At 37.6% G+C, this 24,248-nt stretch overlaps 1 protein-coding gene across 1 annotated transcript in view; it reads left to right on the top strand.

The window, feature by feature from the left end:
• RIC8A (RIC8 guanine nucleotide exchange factor A) overlaps window positions 1-24,248 on the top strand; it is a 669,567-nt gene that overhangs the window by 161,575 nt on the left and 483,744 nt on the right. Inside the window, exon 2 of the mRNA XM_044082820.1 lies at window positions 17,707-17,754. Coding sequence (XP_043938755.1) covers window positions 17,707-17,754 — 48 coding nt within the window. The remainder of the gene's footprint in view (window positions 1-17,706; window positions 17,755-24,248) is intronic.

The raw sequence follows: 24,248 nt of genomic DNA on the forward strand, positions 1-24,248 counted from the left end.
GAACAGGAGCCACTGTTTGAGGACATTTCTAGAAAAAGGGGGGAAATTGTGAAGAATTTTCAATACAGTTCACAGGCTGCCTTCTTATAAACCAGGTAAAAGAAGAGATTCTTGCTGCAGGTGAGAGTACTAAAAATATTCTGTAGTAGTTCTGAGATGCTCTGTAGGGATAAAGGAAAGCTCTGGCAGGTAAAATTAACACACTAAACCTGTGGGGATAGGTACCTGGATATGCTTTTTCAAGTGATTGCAATATTTATTTATTTATTGATTTACTATATGGTAAACAGTTAGGTGGACAGGTCCGGAGACCCTTTTCAGCAATGGCCTGAGTGCAAGGGAGTATATTCATTTAGACAAAGCAAGGGCAAACATGAGATTCCATAGGAAGTAAGGCACTGATTCACTGCAGAAATTTCACAGAACAAAAGTGCTGCAAACAAAGGTAATACCTGTATTTCAGATATCCCATGGGAGATGGAGTAGCAGAGTAACAGGAAAAGATTGAGATGATAAGTGGAGGCACACTGGGAGTGCGTGATGTTTCCATGTCAGTTGGCAAAAAAAAAAAAAAAAAACAACAAAGCAAAGGGGATAGGATATACCCAGGATGCTGTAGTGACTTTGAGAGACCCAGAAGACAAGTGAAATGGAATGGTGAGGTCACTGTTGAACATATCAGGGTTTGGAATACTACAGCAAACCAGATCACAGAAGGCAGACGGCAAAGGTGCAGGAGCTGAAAAACACAAGCGTAGGTAATATAACAACTCTTCCAGGAGTGAGTGACAACAGAGGATGAAAGGACGAGGCTGGGAATGGAAATATAACCAGTCAGCGGGAGATTCAAATGCACAGGTTTGACCAGTAAGAGGGCTGACAAATCTGGACAGAATCCCAGAACAGATCAAGTAGAAACAGCAAGTTGCTGGCTATAAAAAGACTGAGAAAGAAAGAAAGAAAGAAAAAGAAAAAAGAAAAAATGAAAAAGAAAGAAAAAGAAAGAAAGAAAGAAAGAAAAAGAAAAAAGAAAGAAAGAAAAAGAAAGAAAGAATGAAAAAGAAAGAAAGAAAGGAAGAAAGAAAAAGAAAGAAAGAAAGAAAGAAAGAAAGAAAGAAAGAAAGAAAGAAAGAAAGAAAGAGAAAAAGAAAAAACAAAAGAAAGAAAGAAAGGAATGAAGGAAGGAAAAGGGAAGTAATTAAGATGTGGTCGAACTGGATAAGATTTTTTGTAATAATATGAAAGGAGGAGGAAGCTAAGTGAACAATGACATTTCTTTTAGTAGCAAACCCTAGTCACAGTAGACTATAAAGTTAAAGTAATGAGGCACATATATGGATAGCCATCTACACTAATGAAAACAAGGGGAGAAGAATCAAGGTAGTCTACAGGGAAAATATTATGTCGGCTAGAGCAAAAACATGCAGAACAAGCTGTAATGCAAAGAAAATAGCAAGTATTCAATTTTTTTAAGAATGTATTACACCACTCATAGGTTAAAGTGCATTATATTAGCATAGGAAGTGGGAACAGAATGGAGAAAAAAAGTAAAGGAGCCCTGCATAATGATTCGATATTATAGGAGGGGAGAGGTGGGTGCAAAGAGCTAGAGAAGACAGGGAAAGACATAGAAAGGTAAGGTAAGGCTGGAGTGTGAGCACCAGCAGAGCTCAACAAACAAGTGGTTGGATATACAAAGATGGAGATTTCTCTGGGGCACACCGGGAAGAAAATATATGTACATGAGAGTAGCACACCACACAATAAAGTTAGGAAGGAATAGACAAAGCATGGGCAGTAGCCAAGGAACATTTTGTTCATCTCAGTGGAGAGCCCTGAAAGAGGAGTGTCATATGACAGCAGCTAGGGGTGAAGGATGAAAGGGGCATGGACTTGGGGTGGGAGGGAGAATCCAGTGGAATAAAACTAATTTAACAAGAAAAGTAATGTGGAATGCAGTGGGGTCATCAGTCTCAGTGAAAAGAAAAAAAAATCATGCATAATTAGTTAAAATTAAATCATGTAGTCGGCAGTTGAAATGTCGAATACTGATGTTCGAGAGAGCAGTTCCTATTGAGATATTGTCGACCATTGCAAACGGGAGAGTTACCCTTTTCCGCACTGTAGTGAGATCTCAGAGTTGGAATATATAAATGGCAGGGGGTGTGGGGGCACAGTCCCCCACAAGGGGGTGCAGGGGGGCTTGTCCCCTTGCAAAACATATGATTGTCAGCTCTTTGTAGTATGGATCTGGTCTGTACTGATTGCTCCTGAGGGTTTTGTACTGCAGAAGTCGAAAACGACTTTGGTTGCTTTTGATACTTCAGCCTGTTTACAGTTGTTATGTTTGAAAATGATAGTTAATATATTTTTGTCTTATTTACTCATAACAGCTGTTGTACATGTCAAATATTCATAATTTCTCCTTATTTCAATTTGTTTTAGTAATCTCTCCCTGTCAAACATAAGAGCAACCATAATAAGCAAAAAGCTGATTCACCTTAATACAGTCTGCATTGAATTCTGTCCCATCCATTCTGCTGTGTGACAATCACCATTTACAACTGGGCACTGCTAACCACAGCCTTTTGGGAAACACCATTGACCTTCTATTTAATTTCAAAATAATTGTATGTGTTTTTCTGTCTAATTATACATAATTTTTCTTTGGTCCACATAGACTTATCAGTAGGTTTTGTATTTGGAGCACGCCACTGGAAACTCTCTCTAACTTCTTCCTCTCTTCCCCTGCCAGTTTGAGTTCTTAATTATTAATTTTGTAACTTTATTTACTGAAAATATTTCAATTTTTACTTGTTTTTTTCCCACCCCTGCCAGAGAAAGCCGTACTCCAACTAATAATACCAAAACCCCCTATTTGCTTCTCTTTCTCTGGCTCTTTTTCCCTTGCTGAATGTTTGATAGTGTCCCCAGATTATTAATGTGTTCTATCTTACTTTCTTTTGAGAGGTGCAAACATTTAGACATTGTTTATGTTATTAAACAACTCATACACACTTACTACGCCATTTGCTGGAGATAGTTTTTTCCTTAGTATCTTTCCTGCATTTCTGAAGGCAGGTGCCACAACCCGCTCCATTCACCCTCTGCTCTGGGGTCACTCCACTCCCCTACCTTATCCCCATTCCCACCCACCCCCTCTTCCATCTCATGTATACTTCCTGTAATACCTCCCAACATTTCCTCAACCAATTAACATCACACAACAGCATACAAGTCCGTCCCTCACCTACACTCCCCCCACCTACTAATATTCAACTTGACTTTAACCCTTATCCTTCCATTTCTACACACTACACATGTCCTGCTATATACACATCTCTTATCTCCTTCCCACCCTCATTACATTATTAATATTATTAACCCAAGCTACATCCCCACACACCTCCTTATATTTTTCATCTCCCTCATCTTCAACCCTAACTTCCCCATCATTAACTATAATACATAGTTATTATCTTAGCTCTCCATCCTTATTTTCACATAGCTACATATGTTCAACCAAACTTCATATATTATCCACAAACACCAAATTCAAGCTATCTTACTATGTTGTCCCCAATCCCATGATTAAATCTTACCCCTCATACTGTGTAATGCATCTCCTATTCACCCTACCACAATGCAGTGATATTCTCCCAAATCCCGGACTTAATAACCCACCACTGACATCCAGACTACTAACAATCATAACATTCACCTGACATTAATAAGCACGCATAGTATATGCAAAAAAACCACAGAATTTCATGCTTGGCTATCAGTATATACCCCTGACTTTGTAGCAGTAACAGAAACCTGGCTAGAATTGCATATCTCAGACACAGAAATTCTCCTACCACGCTACAATATACTTCGCTGTGATAGACTACACAAAAAAGGTTGGGGTATAGCATTAATTTACAAAAACTCCCTAACAATTACTACCTATACTAAAGCAGCACCTACCTTTGGCAACATGGAATTCTTAATAGCATCTCTGCACATTAATAATAACAAACAACTTTATATAGTTGTACTATATCTCCTCCAGGCCATAATACTCCACCCTTCCTATCCTGGTTAAACAAAAATATATCACAGGAGACCATCATACTAGGAGATACTAACATAAGCTGGCAAAACCTTACTTCAAACTCAACAGTGAACAGCATAAACTTTATAGCTTTATTCAACTTATCACTGCTCCTACACATGGTTCATAGGTTCATAGGTTGGTACTAGGCTATCAGCCCTAGGGCCTACACAAGCCTAGCCATAACAATTCCCTGGCTATTTCTTCCCACATTATTTACTTTCCTGGACCCCTGTCTATGGCATATCCAGTCAATATTAGATTGGATATTAGTATCCCACCATCAACATTTCTCAAACTCAGGCACTCTATCAAACACCCTAAGTGACCACCTTCCAGCCAACACCCATAGAACCCATACCCACACACCCAAAAATCACTCCTACATAACAACCAGGAACCTCATTCACTTTAACCAAACTACTTTCACCAACATCCTAAAAGCTCACCCCCCTGTAAAAACACTACCTTTAGATGATGCTGTGCATTATTTCAATACAGTCTTCCTAGACACTCTTAACAGCCTTGCACCGATGAGTACCAAATGTACAAAACTTAATCATGCCCCCTGGCTAAGAAAATCAACTAAACAAACTATATTTGTGAGAAACCGTGCCTGGAAACAATGGGAGAAAAATAAAGCTCTGCAAACTGAACAACGTTTTAAGCAACTCTGTAATAAGGCCAAAAAACTAGTAAAAAATTATAAAAAAATGTCTACTTAGTACAACTAACCAACCAACCAACCAACAAAACAATCCAAAAAATTTTTGGAAATCTGTCTCCTCTTTGCTAAATCCAGGAACCTTACATAACCCAAAACCCTGCCCAGAAAATAAAACACAATAAATAGACAATATGTTTAATACCCACTTTATTACTTTCATCCAGAAACTAGTAAATGACATCAATAGTGACAGGAATCTGGAGTCTCAAAACTCAAACAGCTCAGTACTAGAAAACAATATCCCTCTCTCATCAGCTCTGACAAACTCTTCTAATACTAACACCTGCATTTCTTATTTCACTATTCAGATGGTACCCACATCCCTAGTACTCAGACTTTTATCCAAATAAAAACCATGCTCCCTATCTGTTGATAAACTTCCACCGGAATATTTACAACTTGCTGCCAAAGCAATTGCATACTCAGTCAGTATTCTTATAAATCAGTCCATCTCAGAATCATTTGTCCCTAATATATGGAAAAAAATCTGTCATAACGCCATTACATAAAGGTGGGAATTCCAATGAACTCTCTAACTATCACCCTATCTCTATACTCTCCCCTCTATCAAAAATACTAGAAAAATGCATACATGTTCAAATTTGTTCAAAGGTAAATGATTTTCAACTTTTGCTGAACCCAAAATAATCCAAACTCCTACTATTCTCTACAAAACTACCGCACATCGACTTTAAAATATTTTCTCTTAACGAGACAGAAACTGAACTAGTAAACTCATCAAAACTATTAGGTATGACTACCAGCAGTAAACTCATATTTGCACAACATATTCTTAGCACAATAAAGAAAACCCATTTTAAACTAGGTAATCTAGCCAGCTAGGAAATCCACAGTGTAGAAAAAACAAAAAAATACATTGGAAACTTAAGGCTTTTCTACACTATGGAGAGGAGCTTTAGTCGGTGTCTGTGTGGATTCCTGTGTGAGACAAGCCTTGCGATGTGTTAAACTGGCAAAATGAATAACCTTGCAGCTGTATTTCCTAAATAATAACCAAAATAAATGCTTGATCAGGCTGCAGAGGCATGACCTTGTCAATCAAATTATCTCATTACCAAGGTTTTACCAGGATGGAATTTAGAGGTATGCATTCATTTGATGAAGACTTTATATGGATGAAAATGCATTTTAATTTGTGAGCACTTATGTGTGTTCATTTGCTGCTTATACATATATACTATGAACTATTAAAAGGAATTTAACTGTTCAGCCTGGCGTATCTTCCAAGAGCTCTTTTTGCATTATTTTGTGAGGTTTTGGTTCCAGCACTTTTATGTCCTGCTTTCATTGGTTTAGCTTTACAGTAATACATTAATCAATACTTAATCCTAGTACAGATTGATATTGTCCAGTGTTTGGTCTTTTCTGTCGCCTTTTATATTAATACAGATTAATCTGTGCCATGAAAGCTTGGGTTTGCCAATGAAGTACAGTGAAAGAAATGCTACATAAATTTTAAGATGCATGCTGCAAGCTGTTTTTAAAGTCATGAAGGATCCCAGCAGATCAACAGGGATTTTGACTTTGTAAATTTCATAACTGCATATTTCTTCATTTAAGGTGAAAGTTTCATGCATAAGATCCATTGTATTAAGTGTTCTATATAGACATGGGATTATACTAAATTATGTCATGCAACAATGATCGCAACACACCACCAACAAACTCAATGGACCATCACTGAATGTCAAAAAATTTACATCAAACACCAAGAATTTGTATATATATATATATATATATATATATATATATATATATATATATATATATATATATATATATATATATATATATATATATATATACTGTGTATTAATTGCTTTCATCTTTTCAACTTTGTTAGAATACGAAGTTCCATTAACTTCCTGCTTTCACACATTTCGGCTACATATTTAAAAAGAAACCAAATTTAATATAAATGTTAAAACTTTGTCTATTAAAATTTTTAAAAACATATCCAGCTACCTATAATATAAGCTAAATCGATATATTATAAAATCACATAATCCAACTACCTTTCAAAATTTTCATGCATCAGTTTTAGCATTCCTCTTAAAGAAATATTATCATTCATTCCAGGAAAAATGGTAACATTTCATACACAGTGGATATACAAATTCTTGGGGTTTGACATCAATTTTTTGACATTCAGTGATGATTCACTGAGTTTGTCGGTGGTGTTTTTTATTGATAACTCAACCACATCGTTCTGCTCATTGTGTGAATGATTGCAACAAAGGTGATAGAAAAAAACACATCTAAAATTCATCATATATAACACACTGTGTATTCAAAACACACACACACACACACACACACACACACACACACACACACACACACATACACACGCACTAACAAACAAACAAAAACATACTGCCAACATTTTGTGCAAGGGAGCAATCCCCCTGTACCCTCAATTTGCGGAGCTGTAACTGAACATCCCTGCTGCTATATGTAAATATATATATATGGAATCTCTATGGAATATCTCAAGGCTCTGAATCCTGAGGACTTTAAAACTTAAAAAAAAAAAAAAAAAAAAAAAGTAAAACATACAACAAACTATTCTAATGCATATGCAGGGGGGCACGCCCCCCTGCACCCCCATACCCCCTGCAACTTAACTATACCAACTCTGAGATTGCACTATAGTGGAGTGAATGGCAAACTTCCCATTCTGTACTGCATGGCAACCCCATTCATTAAGTTTGAGATTCCAAAATCTCGAGATTCTGGTCCTCGGGATTCAGAATTTTGGGATTGTGGAATTTCTGTATTCCGTAGTGATTTTACACACACATATATATATATATATATATATATATATATATATATGTGTGTGTGTGTATACATAAATAAAAATGTATATATATATATATATATATATATATCTTTTATAATACATATATATATATATATATATATATATATATATATATATATATATATCTTCTTCTTTCGGCTTTTCCCGGTTAGGGGTCACCACAGCAGATCATCTGTCCACTCAAGATTGGCAGTGGAGTTTTTACGGTGCCAGCCCGGCACCCAACCTTCCACATAAGGCACACACACACACACACACACACACACACACACACACACACACACACACACACACACACACACACACACACACACACACACACACACCTAGGGCCAATTTAGAGTGTCCAATCCACCTACTGCATGTCTTTGGGAGAGGGGAGGAAATCGGAGCACCCGGAGGAAACCCACGCAACCACAGGGAGGACATGCAGACTCCACACAGAAGGCACCCCAGCCAAGAATCGAACCGGAGAACCTGTTGCTGTGAGGCAGCAATGCTAAATGCTGCACCACCATGGCCGCCTATATATACATATATATATATATTTTTTTATTATACACACACACATATATATATATATATATATATATATATATATATATATATATATATATAGAGTATACCAATTTTGAGACTATATAACAGTGGGAAACGGGCATATTCCCAATCTCCTCAAAAGCAGAGATGGTGCCTTTTGATTGGCTGTGTTCAATAAACCTTCCATTCAATGAATTGGGGAACAGCTTAACATACCTTCCATTCAATGAATTGGGGAACAGCTTAACATATTTGCCCAGCTGTATCTTCAATCCATTGAATGGAATCTAGCCATATATTTCTAGCACGTGGAACTAAATTTGTTTGAATCTTTGTTGAAAATAATGCATGTTAATGTAACTCAGTATGATTGAAATTCCTGTTATCAGACTGGCTTTGTAATGATACTATACAGTTTCTTGTTCATTTGGTTCTAAACTGCAAGCCAAGAGTTTGCTTATTTTGTCTGTATATTATACAGTTTGTAAGTAAAGCATTTCTTATTTGGGTTAAAATTTTCCTGATATAGATTTCACAATCAATGTGAATTAGTTTTGAGATGGTAATAATTTATAGGTCCAAATATTAATTTGCACCTTGAGCGATTTCATCATATTTACTTTACAAAATTTTATGTCTGAGAAAACAGAACTGAATGGTTTCAGGCACAGTTTGATTTATATTTTCCCCAATAATCCACGATGCATTCCTTCGTAAAACCTATAAAGTTTCTTTCTTATAATGAGGTAGTGAAATATCAATGCAGTCTTTTGTTGGTGAGTGATATACTGGCAGTATTAGACATCTGTCTTAGTGCCATTTCATCCAAATATCCCCCAAATCCAGAATTTAGACTAACCATGCGCTCTGAACAAAGGAAACTTCTAGAATTTAAATCAGAAGCATGGAAGTAAGGCCATTTCCTGTGAAAATCATGACCTTCATGGATCAATAAATCGTTCATTATTCATCATCTGAATTAAAAAGAAACTGTAATTTGGAGTAAGTATTATTAGCATGAAGAACCTATTTATGTCTGTAGATAAAATAGTATTATGGTCGCCTGCTATGCAAACATAAATTTGATCTGGAAAGTGCAGTCCTGTTGCTAAAATGGGAAAGAAAAAAATTATAAGCAATAGAAATGGCACACACTCTACACCCTACAGTACAATTACAACAATTGCCATTAACTGTAAGTAAAGTGCTTCTTCCAGGAATGCCATTTAAATACTTCAGAACTAGTACAGCACAACTGTACTTAAATATAATTAGAAATTGTGACCCCTGCTTTCTTTATTTCATTACATTATACCATTATTATAGTCTGTACTCCCTTTGTAATTATGTTTTCATTACATCAACCAGCTTCATAGTTACATGGATCTCCTAAAAAGCATACTTTGTCTCACTTCTCTTTCTTAGTGTATCTAATTCTTCTTTATGACTACAAATTGATTTAATACTGTTTATACTTAATGAAAGTGTTTCAGAAGGAATTATACGCAATATATAACAGAGACTACCATATTATGAGTTGGGTATATCTATAACATATTTTCTGATGTTATAAAATCTAAAAAATGCAACTAATGAGCAAAAAAACACCCATTAAGTATAGAAACTAAAATATAAACATATATGTGGATGAGAAGAGAATATCACAGGAGCAATACTAGGCAAGTGATCACAGGGACTATAAGGTGCCAAGTAGAATAGAAGTTCAGCTGGGGCAGAGAAGGTGGATGTGAACATACATTCCTGGTGGGGAAGTAGTGTACCTACTACATCACTAAACTTCATCAGAATATTGAGGCACAAGAGATTGCAGCCAATGGCTTAGATATACATGCTACATATGAACAAGGATAGGTGGCCCCACATAGTGTATAGACATGTCTAGGGAATCCCTCCAGTACAGTCATCAGCAACAGGGAGAGGTTAGGTAAGGAAATGGGCATAAATGATTACAAGGGCAGTGCCATCCCTCCCACCTGATGTGCCTGTGAAGGGATTAATGAGCTAATAAGCCTGCTGCCCTGGCAAATGACTGAATGGGTTATAGCACTGTCAACCTGTCCAGTGAATAAATGTGTCTGTATCTCCCCAGTCACTAGTAGAATTAATGTACCAAATGGGTGGAGATAGGGGAGCCATCAGGCACATCACATAAGGGCAAAAACATAAGACTAAAAGTATATATTTCCACCAGGAAATTTATGAGTCAAAATAAAGAATACTTTTTATTGCACTTCGTGTTTAGATGCCAGAAATTGCTGCACTGTATAATATAAGCATTTTTCTTTTTAAGGATAGATCTATGACTAAAGCTCTTATCATTTGATTTTAAAAATTCTACCAATAAAGACATATGATAAATGCTGTTGTACTAGATACATTTTGTCAATATTCTGATTGTCGCTATTGTGACGATGTGGGGTGTTGCCATCTGTGCCAGGGAGAGTAGGGTGGTGCATGTCTGATGTATGCCAACATGGCTGGCTGGAGTTTTGAGGATGGATTTGTGTCATTTGACTATTGCACTGACTTGTACAGATGCTTGTGTTAAAAATGTATTGACATTGTTATTATAACTGATTAAATGTTTGCATTTAAACAATGATCCTGGAAGGGAAGAGTAGAGGTTTTTGAAATTGTTCTATAATTTTCCAATACTGCAACAGATCTTAGCAAATTTCTGAATGTGTATTGTACCAGAATTAGGCGATCAAATGTGATGTTATTCTATAACCAGCACTGAGGGGACTGAACTCACACAGCAGCTTGTTTTTTCTTTGGAACCTGATATAAAAGTCTATGACAGTTATCACAGTTCAGTTGAGTTAGATCAATTCAGTTCAGTAGTTGTAAGCTCATCACCTTGCCTTGTGGAAGTAAGCATCTCAGCATTTAATCTTTCCTTGCTGTATTAAGTTAACTAGGGAACAGTTATTCTTTAGACCGTCAGGAAATACATTGAGATTAGTTAAGTAGTGTTTTTCTGCATCTGTTTGAATCTGTCCAACTGCGTTATTTTTATTTCTCTTGTGATTGAAACTCTGATGTTTATTGTACTTAGATATTTAGTATTCTCATGTTTTCTATTTTATTATTTATTAATATTTTTATACCTTTCATTGTGACTGGTCTTTTAGAGAATACTTTTAAAATCCTGAGAGTACTTGTGCTTATTTTAGTTATGCCTTGGCCATTCCAAAAAGCCTGGCTGTTTGGTTAAACTCTATCATTTATGTTATTATTGATTTTACTCAGTGTAATTGGATACCCTTATTAGTGCCTGACAGTGGTTGGCTGGTGGCAGTGAGGTTACCTTATAGTCTGGGCAGAAGGGGTACAGCTAGTAAATCTGTACCAGCCTTTGCTAGGAATGTGTGTGCATGAAAATCAAATACCCAGGTGTGGCTGTGTCAGCTACTTAGAACTGGGACACAATGCTCCAAAGTGAGTCATGTCTGGGATCTGGAAAGACAGAGAATCCAGTCCCAGATCTGGAGCAGATTCCCTGTGTGCTGTTGGGGGAAACTGTGCTTGTTGCAGAGAGCTGCATTTAAAATACTGTGTAATTTCATTCCTGTTCTTAGTCACCATCTCTGACCGGTGACATTGGTGAGGACTGAGGCTCCTGGATTGCTGGCTCAGGGTAAAGAGAGGCTGTCACAGCTATTACTGTCATTAGATCAATTTCAGTTTTTCTGTGTGAGATATACAAGATTATAGCTAAAAGTCAACATAGCAAAATGCAGACATTCAAAAGACTGACTCAAAAAAACCAAAAGTTAATAATGTCAGCACATCAAAATACTGCCCAAAACACTCAAGCCCACAGGAAATAAATCACAAAAAAACAAACTCTACTTCTCTGATAATTTTGCATCAAAAACACAGTAAAATAAAATAAATACAAACTCCTAAACCACATCTGTACCACAGGATATGGTTTATTTGAATAGTGGTAGTGCTACAGACGTTTTTTTTTCTAAAGTAAGCTGCAGGGTTAAAATTAGGGTTGGGGCAGGATTAGGGTTACCACACATTAGTAAGGTGGGTGGGGGGCTTCACTGTTTTTTGTTTTACTTTCGGTAATCACAAATATAACCTATTGGTTTATGCTTGCGATTACTTTTATATGAACTAGGTGGTGATTAATGGTAATCAATGATGGTTTTGTTTGATGTTTTGTGCTTTCAAAAAACTCTGTAATTATTAATTTTAAAGTTTTATATATATATATATATATATATATATATATATATATATATATATATATATATATATATATATATATATATATATATATATATATATATATATATATCACTACATAATCTCGAAAGTTTGAAATACCGAATTTCAAACTTTTGAGACTATATAGCCGTAACCCCTAATTACCGAAAGATCAGAAGTGCAAATTTCAAAAATCCCAGTCATCAGGAGTTTGACATTCATGCTTCTGGTGTTGCGTTATGGTGGAAGGTCAGGTAAGTATCTATGTTTAAATGTGTTGGCTAGGGTTTTAGTTTGTAAGTGTGTGTTGTGACTGTGATGTGTGTGTGCGAGGGGAATGTAGGTGTGTGGTGGTATTTCGTGTGTTTGTGTATGTAGTGCGACCTTGGAGTTAAAATATTTAAGTAGGGGGGGGTGTGGGGGGCATAGGGCGGCTTGCCCCCCTGCTTGTCTGTAGTTTAGGTTTGTGTGTTTGTGTTCTGGGGGAAGGTGTGTGTATGTGTATGTGTGTGGTGTATGTTGAGTGTAGTTTTCGGTAGTTTGAATTTTGCGGTTTTGAAGTTTCGGGATTTTGGGCATCGGTAGTTTGGGTTTTCAGGATTTAGTAGTGGTTTTATATATATATATATATCTATATATATAGAGAGAGAGAGAGAGAGAGAGAGAGAGAGAGAGAGAGGGAGAGAGAGTTTATTTATAGGTCTGTAAGAAGCAGTAGACCACTAAAGCCATCCAAAGCCTAACTACTGTACCATCACTACTAAACCCAGGTGTGTGCTCCCCCTGTCCATGAGGGCTACTGGGGGAAGGGAGGCTAGGCCTGGGTTAAAGTTGAGATTTTCCATCCATTCATGTGTGGTTGTCTATATTCATATAGACACACACACACACACACATATATATATATATATATATATATATATATATTCATCTGTTGACTATTACATCAAATCTACAAACATACAAAAGACCACATTTCATACAGTGATTATCTGTGGTGTGCAAATCCTCCCACAAGCAGATGCAGGTGAATTTGCTGTCTGCACCCCACTTTATTTATATAATCAATTTTTAGGTTGCTGTACCTTCTTAAGGTAAAATTTATATTGCAGTGATCAAGGTGTAATTTCAGTTACCTGCATATTAGCACAGAACTGTTAGTGCATGAATGTACTACTACTACTATTGTCCTTCAAATGAGATGTGACACAAGAGCATGATCATCCAAAAAAATGAAGAGGACAGAATTCTTCCAGCCAGATTTCCAGATGTGTGAAACATGGAAAGGTTTCAGTTTTAACATTGGTAATAGTTTGCAGGTTTATGTTAAAACTGATCTGTCATTTAAAATGTTTCCAAGCCCACTTATGGTATTTGAATATTTGAAGCTGATCAGTCAACTTTCCCAATTACAGTGTCATCTGCATTATGGATCATCCCCTAAATTAGGATGGTCTAAATGATAATGAGCCTATATATAAGGACAGAGATCCTTGAAAAGGGGTAGTAGAAAATTGAGAGTGAAGAGGGGTAATATATATGCTGTGGTAGGGTCTTCCATATTTGTTTTTTTTTTTTTTTTTTTTTTTTTTGCTTCCACCCTCACCCCCTTGTTTTCCAACCATCACTGTCACAGTGGGTTCGATGAGCTTTAGCACTGGCAAGTACTAGCGTACTACAGAAGGGCCATCATCCATGCAGCCATAGATGGTGATTTTTTTCTTCACATCCATAACCCCACCTCCAGCAGCTGACATTTGATATATAAAAAACAAAATAAATACAAACTGCACCGACTGCTGTTTATTGACAAAGCTCACAACAAGCTCCAAAATACTAAGCGCTTTCACCATATATGCATATAATATATGCATGCATTTCTTAACATGTATGATAAATAATTCTACAAAACACAACTTGGCAGCAGAACGAACACATTTCTGACCCATCACTCTGCATGCCATTTGTCACGTACCTTTCCCTACAGTAACTGCTAGCAATATGGTGGGCCAGACCACTTCCTGGATTAAGTGAGCCAGTGCTGACTGTTCACTTTCACTCTCCTTCAATTCTCAGGTCACTAGCTGATACCAAGTTATCTGGGTGACAGCCAGGATTTCAGCATGTGTATATTAGAACATCGAAGTTTTAAAACTTTGAATGTTCTACTATCGACCCCTATTCAGCGAACGCTGAAAATAGCAAAGCTGTGGAACACCTAATTTCTTCCTTGGGAAGGAATTTGGTTGACTGTTTCTGTGGCTTTGCTATTTTTCAGCACTGCGGTGGAAAGTTACGGGTCGGGATCAGGTAAGTGTGTGATTGTGTGGACGTGAGGTTAGGGCATGGGTTAGGTGAGTTAGAGTTAGGGCACGGGTCAGGTAAGTGTGCCATTGTGTGGACGTGAGGGTTAGGGCGGGGTAGGTGAGTTAGGGTTAGGGTGCGGGTGAGGTGGGTGTGCGATAGTGACTGACCTTAGGGTTAGGGTTTGGGTTAAGGTAAGTGGATAGGCAGTAGTGTTTGTACAGTTTAGTGTAGGGTTAGATGTAGGATTTTAAGTGTATGTGTGTGGATTGCTGTTTGTTTGGTGTGCTTGTGTTGTGTTTGTGTGTGTTGGAACAGGAAATTTTTTCCCTGGGAAAAAATTTGCTATTCTGCATGTTCGGTATTGTCAGCGTTCGCTGAATAGGGGGTCGATATTAGAACATTTAAAGTTTTAAAACTTTGATGTTCTAATATAGACCCGATTTCAGCCCTATGCATGACAGATACATCTGCGGCTAGATAGCTAGATAAGCAGTGTTCATGGCCAGAGGTAAGAAAATGGTGAGAAACTGTAAAGGACAGAGAGTCTGTAATGCTGTAACAAGTGCAATAAGAGAAAAGATACACACATACATGCACACACACACACACACACACACACACACACACACACACACACACACACACACACACACACACACACATACACACACACACACACACACACACACACACACACACATGCTGATGAAGACAAACAGATACACACACACGCGCACTGAAACTCACAGAAACAGATGCACATAGAGAAACACACACAATGATGTACTTGATAGTTCCTGCTCTTCCACGTCTTCACATCTGCATACTTGCTTATTTTGCTGACCCATACCTCTCAACCTGTTAGAGCAAGAACTCTGGACAAACAAAATGGGGGTTCAAATGCCCAAAAATAGGGACATATTTTAAATATTGCTCTTATAAACTTAGAAAGTAACAGGGTTTCTTTTAACATACATTTTCTGAAGAATTTGAAGTCTGAAACTCAAATTTATGTCATTATTTAGTGACTTCAATCCTCAGATCATCCAAGTGATTTGCCAGAAAATGACAAATTTTATGAGGAGCAGGCCAAAAATATGAGCCAAAAATCTGGACATTCTGCAAAAATCTGTACAGTTTAGAGGTATGTTAACCGAATGTCATTGACTACTACCACTTCTGCCTGGCTCTAGCAAAACTAAACAGTCAGCATTGGCAAATGGCAGATTTAGCCATGATGTAAGTGACAAGGTATTGCATATGCTACTGTAAGCATTCAAGAATGAGAGCACATCATGTAGAGAGAGGAGCTGTTGACCTTTACTGCAAGAAGAAGAAGGGATGCTACCAGCGAAACCAGTGATATTTGAAGGTAGCTAAGAAAGTTAGAGTTAATCCAGCATTCAGCTGCTCTTTACAGCTCATAAGCTATAGCTGTGACTGGAATGAAACAAAATGTGTTGTATATGTGCAAACTGTGTGTTCCTTTTGGAAGCATGAGTGAGATGGGTTGAATAAGTAGAGTGTGTTTGCATTAGTAGAGTGTGTGCTAATTTCCTAACCAGAAAGAGAAGCACTGAATAGTGGGGGCCCTGTTCTACTCCCTCTCAGGGGAGACTAGTGGTTACTATACTGCTAGACAGCTCTCTGATGGAGACCAAAACATTTGCAGATGGTGTATAAAAACTGGGTTGGTGCCATTTAGAAGTTTTTGATAATATTACATGCCTTACATTGGAGGACCATGGGTGGTGAGTGATGGGAAAAAAAGCCTTCTTGGTCCTTCACTTTGAGTACACTTGGGCCTACCACCTAGCTCTTACTCCTCTAAAAGTAGAATAGATGAGGAAATAGAAGGCATGGATGGCAGCACTAATCACCTGGTATAGACAATGGAGGAGGAAGCAGTAAGTAATCTAAATGTGAATTAGGATTGAGGCTGGAGATTATTGGTTTTGCAGCATTTGGAAATGCCCATGCTTTTAATTTACCAAAAGACCAAAATGGGTTATAGGCATAGCTTTGTGCATGAGGTATATATGGTATGCTGGGTAGCTGGTTTAGTGAGAGTGATGGTTTTCCTGCAGTTATAGCCTTATTAACTATCACCTGCCAACTGTTGTACTAACTGTATATGTAACGGTCATAACTTGTTAAGATTAGATTATATCTGTAGGTTACAGCCTGTCCACCATGCTTATTGTTGTTTTCAATTATTTTATTCTAGCTGATTTATCTAAAAGATCTAAAAGATCTATCCTTACAGTTCCTCACTCAACCATCAGTTATATCAGCTGGTCAGTGGTACATACTTAAAAGTTCAAAATCTGATTACCTTCTCTAAAACTCCAAAGACTGCAAAGTAAAAAAATAAACAACAATCCACATGTGCTGTTAAAACCACTGAACCACTCAAGTCTACAAAAAAAAAAAAAAAAACATTGAAAGGTTTGCATCTTCTACAGTGGTAATATAACTGTTTTGACAAGGAGATGCCCAGCAGGGACTAAATCTAAACAATCATGACGGTAAAGCTTTTCTAAATAATGAAAAGGGAGTAAGCAGATGTGGGGCTGACAATACAGTCTGCATAGCCCCTTCTTGTGGCATTTGGTTATGTATTGATGTTGCGAGTGGGGACTGGTGAGGTTTCACATACGAGTAAAGTGTTAGCTGCGTCAGTAAAGCAGTTGAAGTTCAAATTTGGATTTATGAGACCCACATTCTCGAGTATGTGCCTGGTATCATTAAACCTATGTTATACCATTTATTATTCAGCATTTTAAAAGTATCATTTATCATACTGTGTGCAATTTAAATGAGTGATTTATAAGTAGGAAGTGCTTCAAAGTAAGGACTATTAAACTTGCAGATTTAAATTCTAATGCTTGTAGATTTATCACGTACGAATGAAATATACATAAAATTTATTTTTTTTTTTAGAAATCACAGTGCTTTACTTTTGAAGCAGAAGCTGGACAGGAAAGAGAGGTGAGTTTTTATTTGCAATGAATTTGCCTGCTGTTATCAGGATCAGGATACAAACTAGGCTTGACAACCTATAGATTGTTCAGCTGAAAAAAAAAACAAATGTTCTAACTTTTAATGTACAAGCTCTTTTGTAAATATAACAAGTGATAAGTATGCAAGTGTGATACTGAAAAGTGAATAACATTTAAAAAGGCTGCTGTCTGTAAAACAGAGCTGTTCTGCTTCATTATATATGCACAACAGAACAGATACAGAATGAGTCACATGGAAAGAAATCAATGAGACAAGGATGTGTTATAGTTTAATGTGGCTGCAAGTTCATGCACATGCATCAAACATGTCGTACTAAGGCATATTAAAATACAGTTTCCGGTAATTAGCTTATCTTGTTGACAGGAATCTGCCATTCAGCAAGCTTAGATGAATGAAGCATTTTATTTAATTAGAACCTTAGCCCTGCCTTTTATGTTTCCTAAATGATTTACTTTAGTTTTAGCTCTGCTCTTTCTCTGTTCATAGTCTTCAGTGCTCTCATTTTCACACACGGTATCATTTTATTTAGTTAACTAACATACAGTTTAATGGCAATGTTTGTGTTAAAGACTATAAATAAAGTAAAACATGTTTTTTTTTCAGCTTAGATGACAAGTAAACAAAATAAGTAGAAAATATAGCAATTTGTAATTACATGCGGAGTTTCATTAAAACAATGGGATACCTCTAGCAAGTAAATATATACAAAGATTCAATATAAGAACATAGGGTGATACACTCTGTTACATGTTTTCATTCTTTTTATTTTTATTTTAATAAAATATGCTTAAATGTGATGAAAACCAAACCCACTAAAGTTCTGAAGAAGCAGAGTCCTTTACTGCTGTCTCTGTTAGGTCATTGTAATGTGTTTTAAAATTAATATCCTGGTATGTATGTTTTATCAAACTTCTGCCACATTGCATGAAAGTTCTTGAGAGGATACCGATGAACAAATATGCAGAGTAATAGGATCATAGGAAGTTAGTAGGCTATTGGCCCTGAGGCCCTTATAAGCCTAGCCAAGAGTAGAGCCCATGTTTAGACAAGTCAGCACCCAATGCCCATGTCCAGCAGGGACATGGGTGGAATCTCAGGGGTGTATTTTCTGTTTCCCATCCAGTTATCCAGGTTGCACTTAAAAAGGGGTAAAGAGGTACTCTGCTTGATGTAGAGAGGGAGTCTATTCCACAGATGGGGAAGTCTCTGGGACACAAATCTGTCTCACCATAAGTCCTATTGATGTCACTGATCAGGTTGAGGCCGCCCGTGTGGGTTACTCGAGTGAAGCTTGACTTGCAGATATGCAGCAGTCCCATCAAGGCAGAGACCAAGATCGCATTGTATGCCAGACAGAGGTCACCTCTGAGGAGTCTGTACGAAACTGAGTGGAGGGATAAGGCTTTTAGCCTATCTGTGTATGGTAGATTTTTGAGGCCCTGGATTCTCCTGGTGAGGAATCTCTCTGGTATCTCCAGCTGCTGCATGTGCTTTGCGGAGTACATGTCGAACAGGGCATTGTACTCAATAATGGGCCTTATAAGAGAAGAATACAGGGATGTTATGAACTCCTTGTCCCTGGATGAGAAACCCTTACTTATGAGGTGGGCCATGTAGAAGGATTTCCATACATCAGTAGCAACATGGTGGTCAAAAGTCAGATTGCTATCAACCTGGGTGCCCAAGTCCCTCATGACTGATTGCATGCTTAGAACATTGTTATTAATGTGATAATTTGTGGGGACATCACTCTCCCTAAAGGGGATGATGATGCATTTTTTTGGTGTTTAGCTTGAGGCCATGTTTCTGGCATCAGTCATTTGTTTGGGTGAGACCCTCTTGGAGGATGTCCACATCACTAGGGGAACTGATGACAGTGTCCAGCTTGCAGTCATCTGCAGACTTGGTCAGCCATAGCCTACTGGCTTTGGCCTGCACCTCAAAAAGGTATATCCCAAATAACAGAGGCCCCAAGACCAAACCCTGGGGTGCACCACTCATTATGGGCCTACTTCTTGAGGTGGCTTCCCCTATTTTGGCTAGGTGGGTTCTATCAGTGAGCCAGTTTGCTCCCCATCTGGTAACATACAGATTGATGCCCAGTTGTGAGAGTTTATCTATTATGCCCAAGTGGGGAATAGTGCCAAAGGCTTTGGCCAGGTCAGGGTAGGAGGTGTGAGCCATCTTTCCCCTAATCCATGGCTTTGGTGACTGTCTCAAAGAAGTCGACCAAATTTAACAGACATGACCTCCCCTTGACAAAGCCAAACTGTGTGGGATCAAGTGTTTGGTAGTTGCCAATGTTCTTGTTAATGAGGTCCATGATAATCCATTCCATGGCCCTGCAGATCAGGCTAGTTAGGCTGATGGGTCAATAATTTCCCAGATCAGTGGACACTCCATCTTTGTGCAAAGAGATGACAGTGTCCACTCAGCTGGGACAAAGCTGATACTTAGGCTTTGGTTGAATAGGGCAAACCACAAAAACAGGTACAGAATCGGGCGCCTAATGGTGCTGCAAGTTACTGCCTGAGTTCATGTAGGATGCAGCCTGGGATGTTATCAGGTCCCATGGATGCTGTATTTTTTGCCTTTGAGAGAGCAGTGATGATTTGCTCCCTAAATATAAGGGGAAGGGGGCAGGTACTGGTGATGTCCTGATTTACTGATGGGGACAGAGGGGTGAAGTTTTCACTGAATCTGTCAGCCAGCAAGTTTTCTATATCTACGGCATTTGTATATGTGGTGCCCTTGACCACCAGTTCTGAACAGATCCAGGTGCTTCCTTTGAAATTGCAGACATATGTGAAGAAGGCCTTATAATTGTTTCTAGTAGATGTGGCCAATTTGGACTCTAAGTTTGCTTTGGAGGATTTCACTAGTGCTCTTCTTTCCTTGTTCAGGCTAAGGAGATATTGCTTCCAATTGGGCACCTGCTCCTTCTTGTAAAGGAGATGGGAAATGGGAAAAGAAAGTATGATGTGAAATGAGCGGTTCAGATTCAGGTTAGGATTCAGCACAACTGGCTCGATGCTTGCAGTGAGGCAGATACTTGAGAAGAAGCTAGAAATGAGGAAAGAGTCCAACTGCTCATTCCTACAATTGGAGAAAGCATATGACAAAGCCCCAAGAAAGTTGATTTGGGCAGTCCTGCAGTCGTTCAGAGTCCCAGAAACATTAGTGGAATTAGTGCAGGCTATCTACAAGGACCCAATGACTCAAGTACAAACAGTGTTCGGTCTCACAGTGGGGTTGCGAGTGAGAGAGGGTGTGTATCATACTGATATGGGTGAAATTAGCAAACAGGTTGGAGGGGACAGACAAACAAAGTTGCTGTATACAGACAACGTGGTATTACAGGCACACTGTCTGAGCAAGAACTTCAGCAAAGGAAAGGGGAGTGGAATGCAAAACTGAAGCTAAATAGGATGAAACTGGGTACAGCTAAGACAGTTATAATGATCAGTGGACCTCCCCAGTAATCAAACTGGAAGTAAATAAATAAAATACATAAATCCCCACTCCAAACATCCCAGAGTCACTCCACTCCCACCATTTCAAAGGATCATCTCCTTAAAACACTCTCTAAGACCAAAATACCTCTTCCATGGGTCCCAACAGTATATTGAATTGTTAAAAAAAGTGTCAAGCAAGCCATCACTGACCCCCTCAATTTAAGCCTAGCTACATGGTATGTACCTGAATTCTGGCACACTGTGGTGGTGATGTCCTTTCATATGAAAGGCTATACTACTCAACAGTGAAACTACAGACCCATTTGCTGAACAAGTCTTGTCCTTAAAGCCATAGAATGCACCATCAATGACCTTGTTAATCATGATATTAAAAATTTGATCAGACTTGACCCACTGCAATTTAAATTTAAGGGCAGGTCATGCCTGCTTAATCTTATGACCTACTTTGAAAAGGTCAGACAGCTGGCGGACATTGATCATACTATCCATACCATCTACCTGGATCTGGCCAAAGCATTCGATTATGTTTAAGCTAATGACATTAAATACTGATCCCTATGAGTTAAGATGAATTGCAAACTGGCTTACATAAAGAATGTACATTGTCAGAGTTTGTGACACTGACACCTTCTCAGTCAGGGAAAAGGTGACCAGTGACATTTTATTTCTCTGGCCTTAAAACTGACAAAATGGATTTCTGGATGATGAGGTTTGCTGATAATTGTAAGCTGGGGATAGTTTAGTCAACAAATGATATTAATACCCTTTAAAAGGCATTAACATAAGTAAACTTATGGAATACCAAAATGGATTCAGAGTAAATGCCAAGAAATCTAGTATCAACTCCTTCAGTAAACAGATAATTTCTGCAGTCTACTGCATCAATAACACTCCATTACCTAGTGAGATACTGATCAGGGTCTTGGGCACATGGGTCTATGGTTCCTTCACCTTTGATCACCATGTAACATAGGTGGAAAATCCTTCTATATCTCAAAACTAATCATCAAAGGCATATCTTGTACAACCAAGGAAGTTTTTGTTACCCTATACTCTGCTCTGGTTAGACCCATTATAGAATATATCATACTCTTTGGCATGTATCTCACTAGACATATTAAAAAACTCATAATCCTCAAAAACCTTAGAGATTCCAAATGAAAAGGATCTCTGGCCTCAGAAGTCTTAGGTATAGTGAGAACATGAAATCCTTGTTTTTGTACTCCAAGTCATAAGGCTCTTGAATGGAGACCTATACCTTGCTCACAATGGCCTCAGGGATTGTGCTATCTGTGGCCTACTTTTTCTTGCTAAGTCAAATAGTTCAGACAATACCAGAATAAGAGATCTGTAAAACTTAACAGAAAGTCAGGTCTGCCATCTAATACTTGCCCTCACGCCAAAAAATGCTCCTCTTGCATGTCAAGCAGTGTGATTACCTGTTGACCTTCAAGCATAGCTTAGGCAATTGGAGGAATGCCCAAAAATCCACTGCAGGACTTAAAGACCTTGTCTTCCTTGAAAATGACAGGAAGCCCTAAGGGTGTTTATAGGCAAGGCACGTATGGCTTCTGGTCAAATAGCCTCATTTATCCTATCATTCCTATGAAATTATGCAGCAGGTACTGTTCTTGTTAAAAGCATAACAGATTTGAATAGTGTTGTTATTTTAGTTTATGTTTCTTAAAAATGTAAATTGCTTTAATAAAACTTGCTTTAATAATAGTATATCAAAATACATAAAATTTTAGCCTCATATTTTTTGCCCTGTCCTTCATAAAAGTTTTGATTTTCGTGTAAATCACTAACCGTTACTATCAGTAATTAATGTCACACATTAGTTTCAAACTTATTGTTCAGAAAATGCATGTTGATGTAAAACGCTATCAACTTTTTAGAGAATTTAAAATATTCCCTTAATCTGGTGTCTTATCCCTCCAAAATTCTTCTACAAAGAAGTTGAAGGGTAAAGAACTATTATTGTTATTACAGAACAGCACATTTGGATACTGTTGTTACTTTTCGTTACATGTAGTTCACGTTTCTCCAACAGGTACTGGGCTTTATATAAGTAGTAAAAGTAAATAAAAATTAACAAAACAGTAATATCAGTAAATTCATAAAGTGTATACAAAAATACATAAAAAATGTAAGTATGGGAAAAATACCAGTAGTTTTTAGAAACTTAAGCAAAACTGGTGGTTCTCTATTGAAATGTCTGGATTCCCAATGATGAGTCCCGAAACATTTAAAACAGATCAAAAATATAGGAGAAGAGCAAATATCAAACATCTCTCTTCGCCTATAAGCTTATTATTTTGCAGGGGTAAGCCCCCCACACCCCTAAACTTATATATATATATATATATATATATATATATATATATATATATATATATATATATATATATATATATATATATATATACATCCACCAACCCTGAGATTGCCATACCTCAAAGAAAAGGGAGTCACATTTCAGGAGTTGGTATTATGAGTCTTGACATTTTAAATGGATACTAAAACCAACATCTGAATTCTTGACCCCAACTTCTGCACAGTCCACTGTTCTCCATTCTCAACACCAAATGTATGAGCAGAGCAGCACAGCAGTACACAGCCACAGTTACTGAACAGTATTGTATTTAGTTTATTTGCTTGGTTTGTGTTTTTGTATCTGCATTTTACTATTGCTGTATATTGTAAAAGAGCAACTTTGCTCATATTTTATCCTTTGTGATTTACCCCCCCCCCAATTCATTTTGCAAAACATACTGCTTCGCAATTATTTGAGAATTTAACAACTTGCAAGATGGAAAGTATACTTCTTTCTAGTGCTTCAAGACAAAAATCATAGTTCATACTGATGTTGCTGGTACCCTGCTTAAATACACATCTGAAGCTAATGCTCAAAAATGTTTCTTGCCTAAGCTTCTTTTCTGTCCTTTTCTTTTAGAAAGATATAGTTGTACCACATTTATTTTT

Source organism: Protopterus annectens, chromosome 9.part0 (assembly GCF_019279795.1).
Source record: "Protopterus annectens isolate FY-2018-M chromosome 9.part0, PAN1.0, whole genome shotgun sequence".
Classification (NCBI taxonomy): domain Eukaryota; kingdom Metazoa; phylum Chordata; order Ceratodontiformes; family Protopteridae; genus Protopterus; species Protopterus annectens.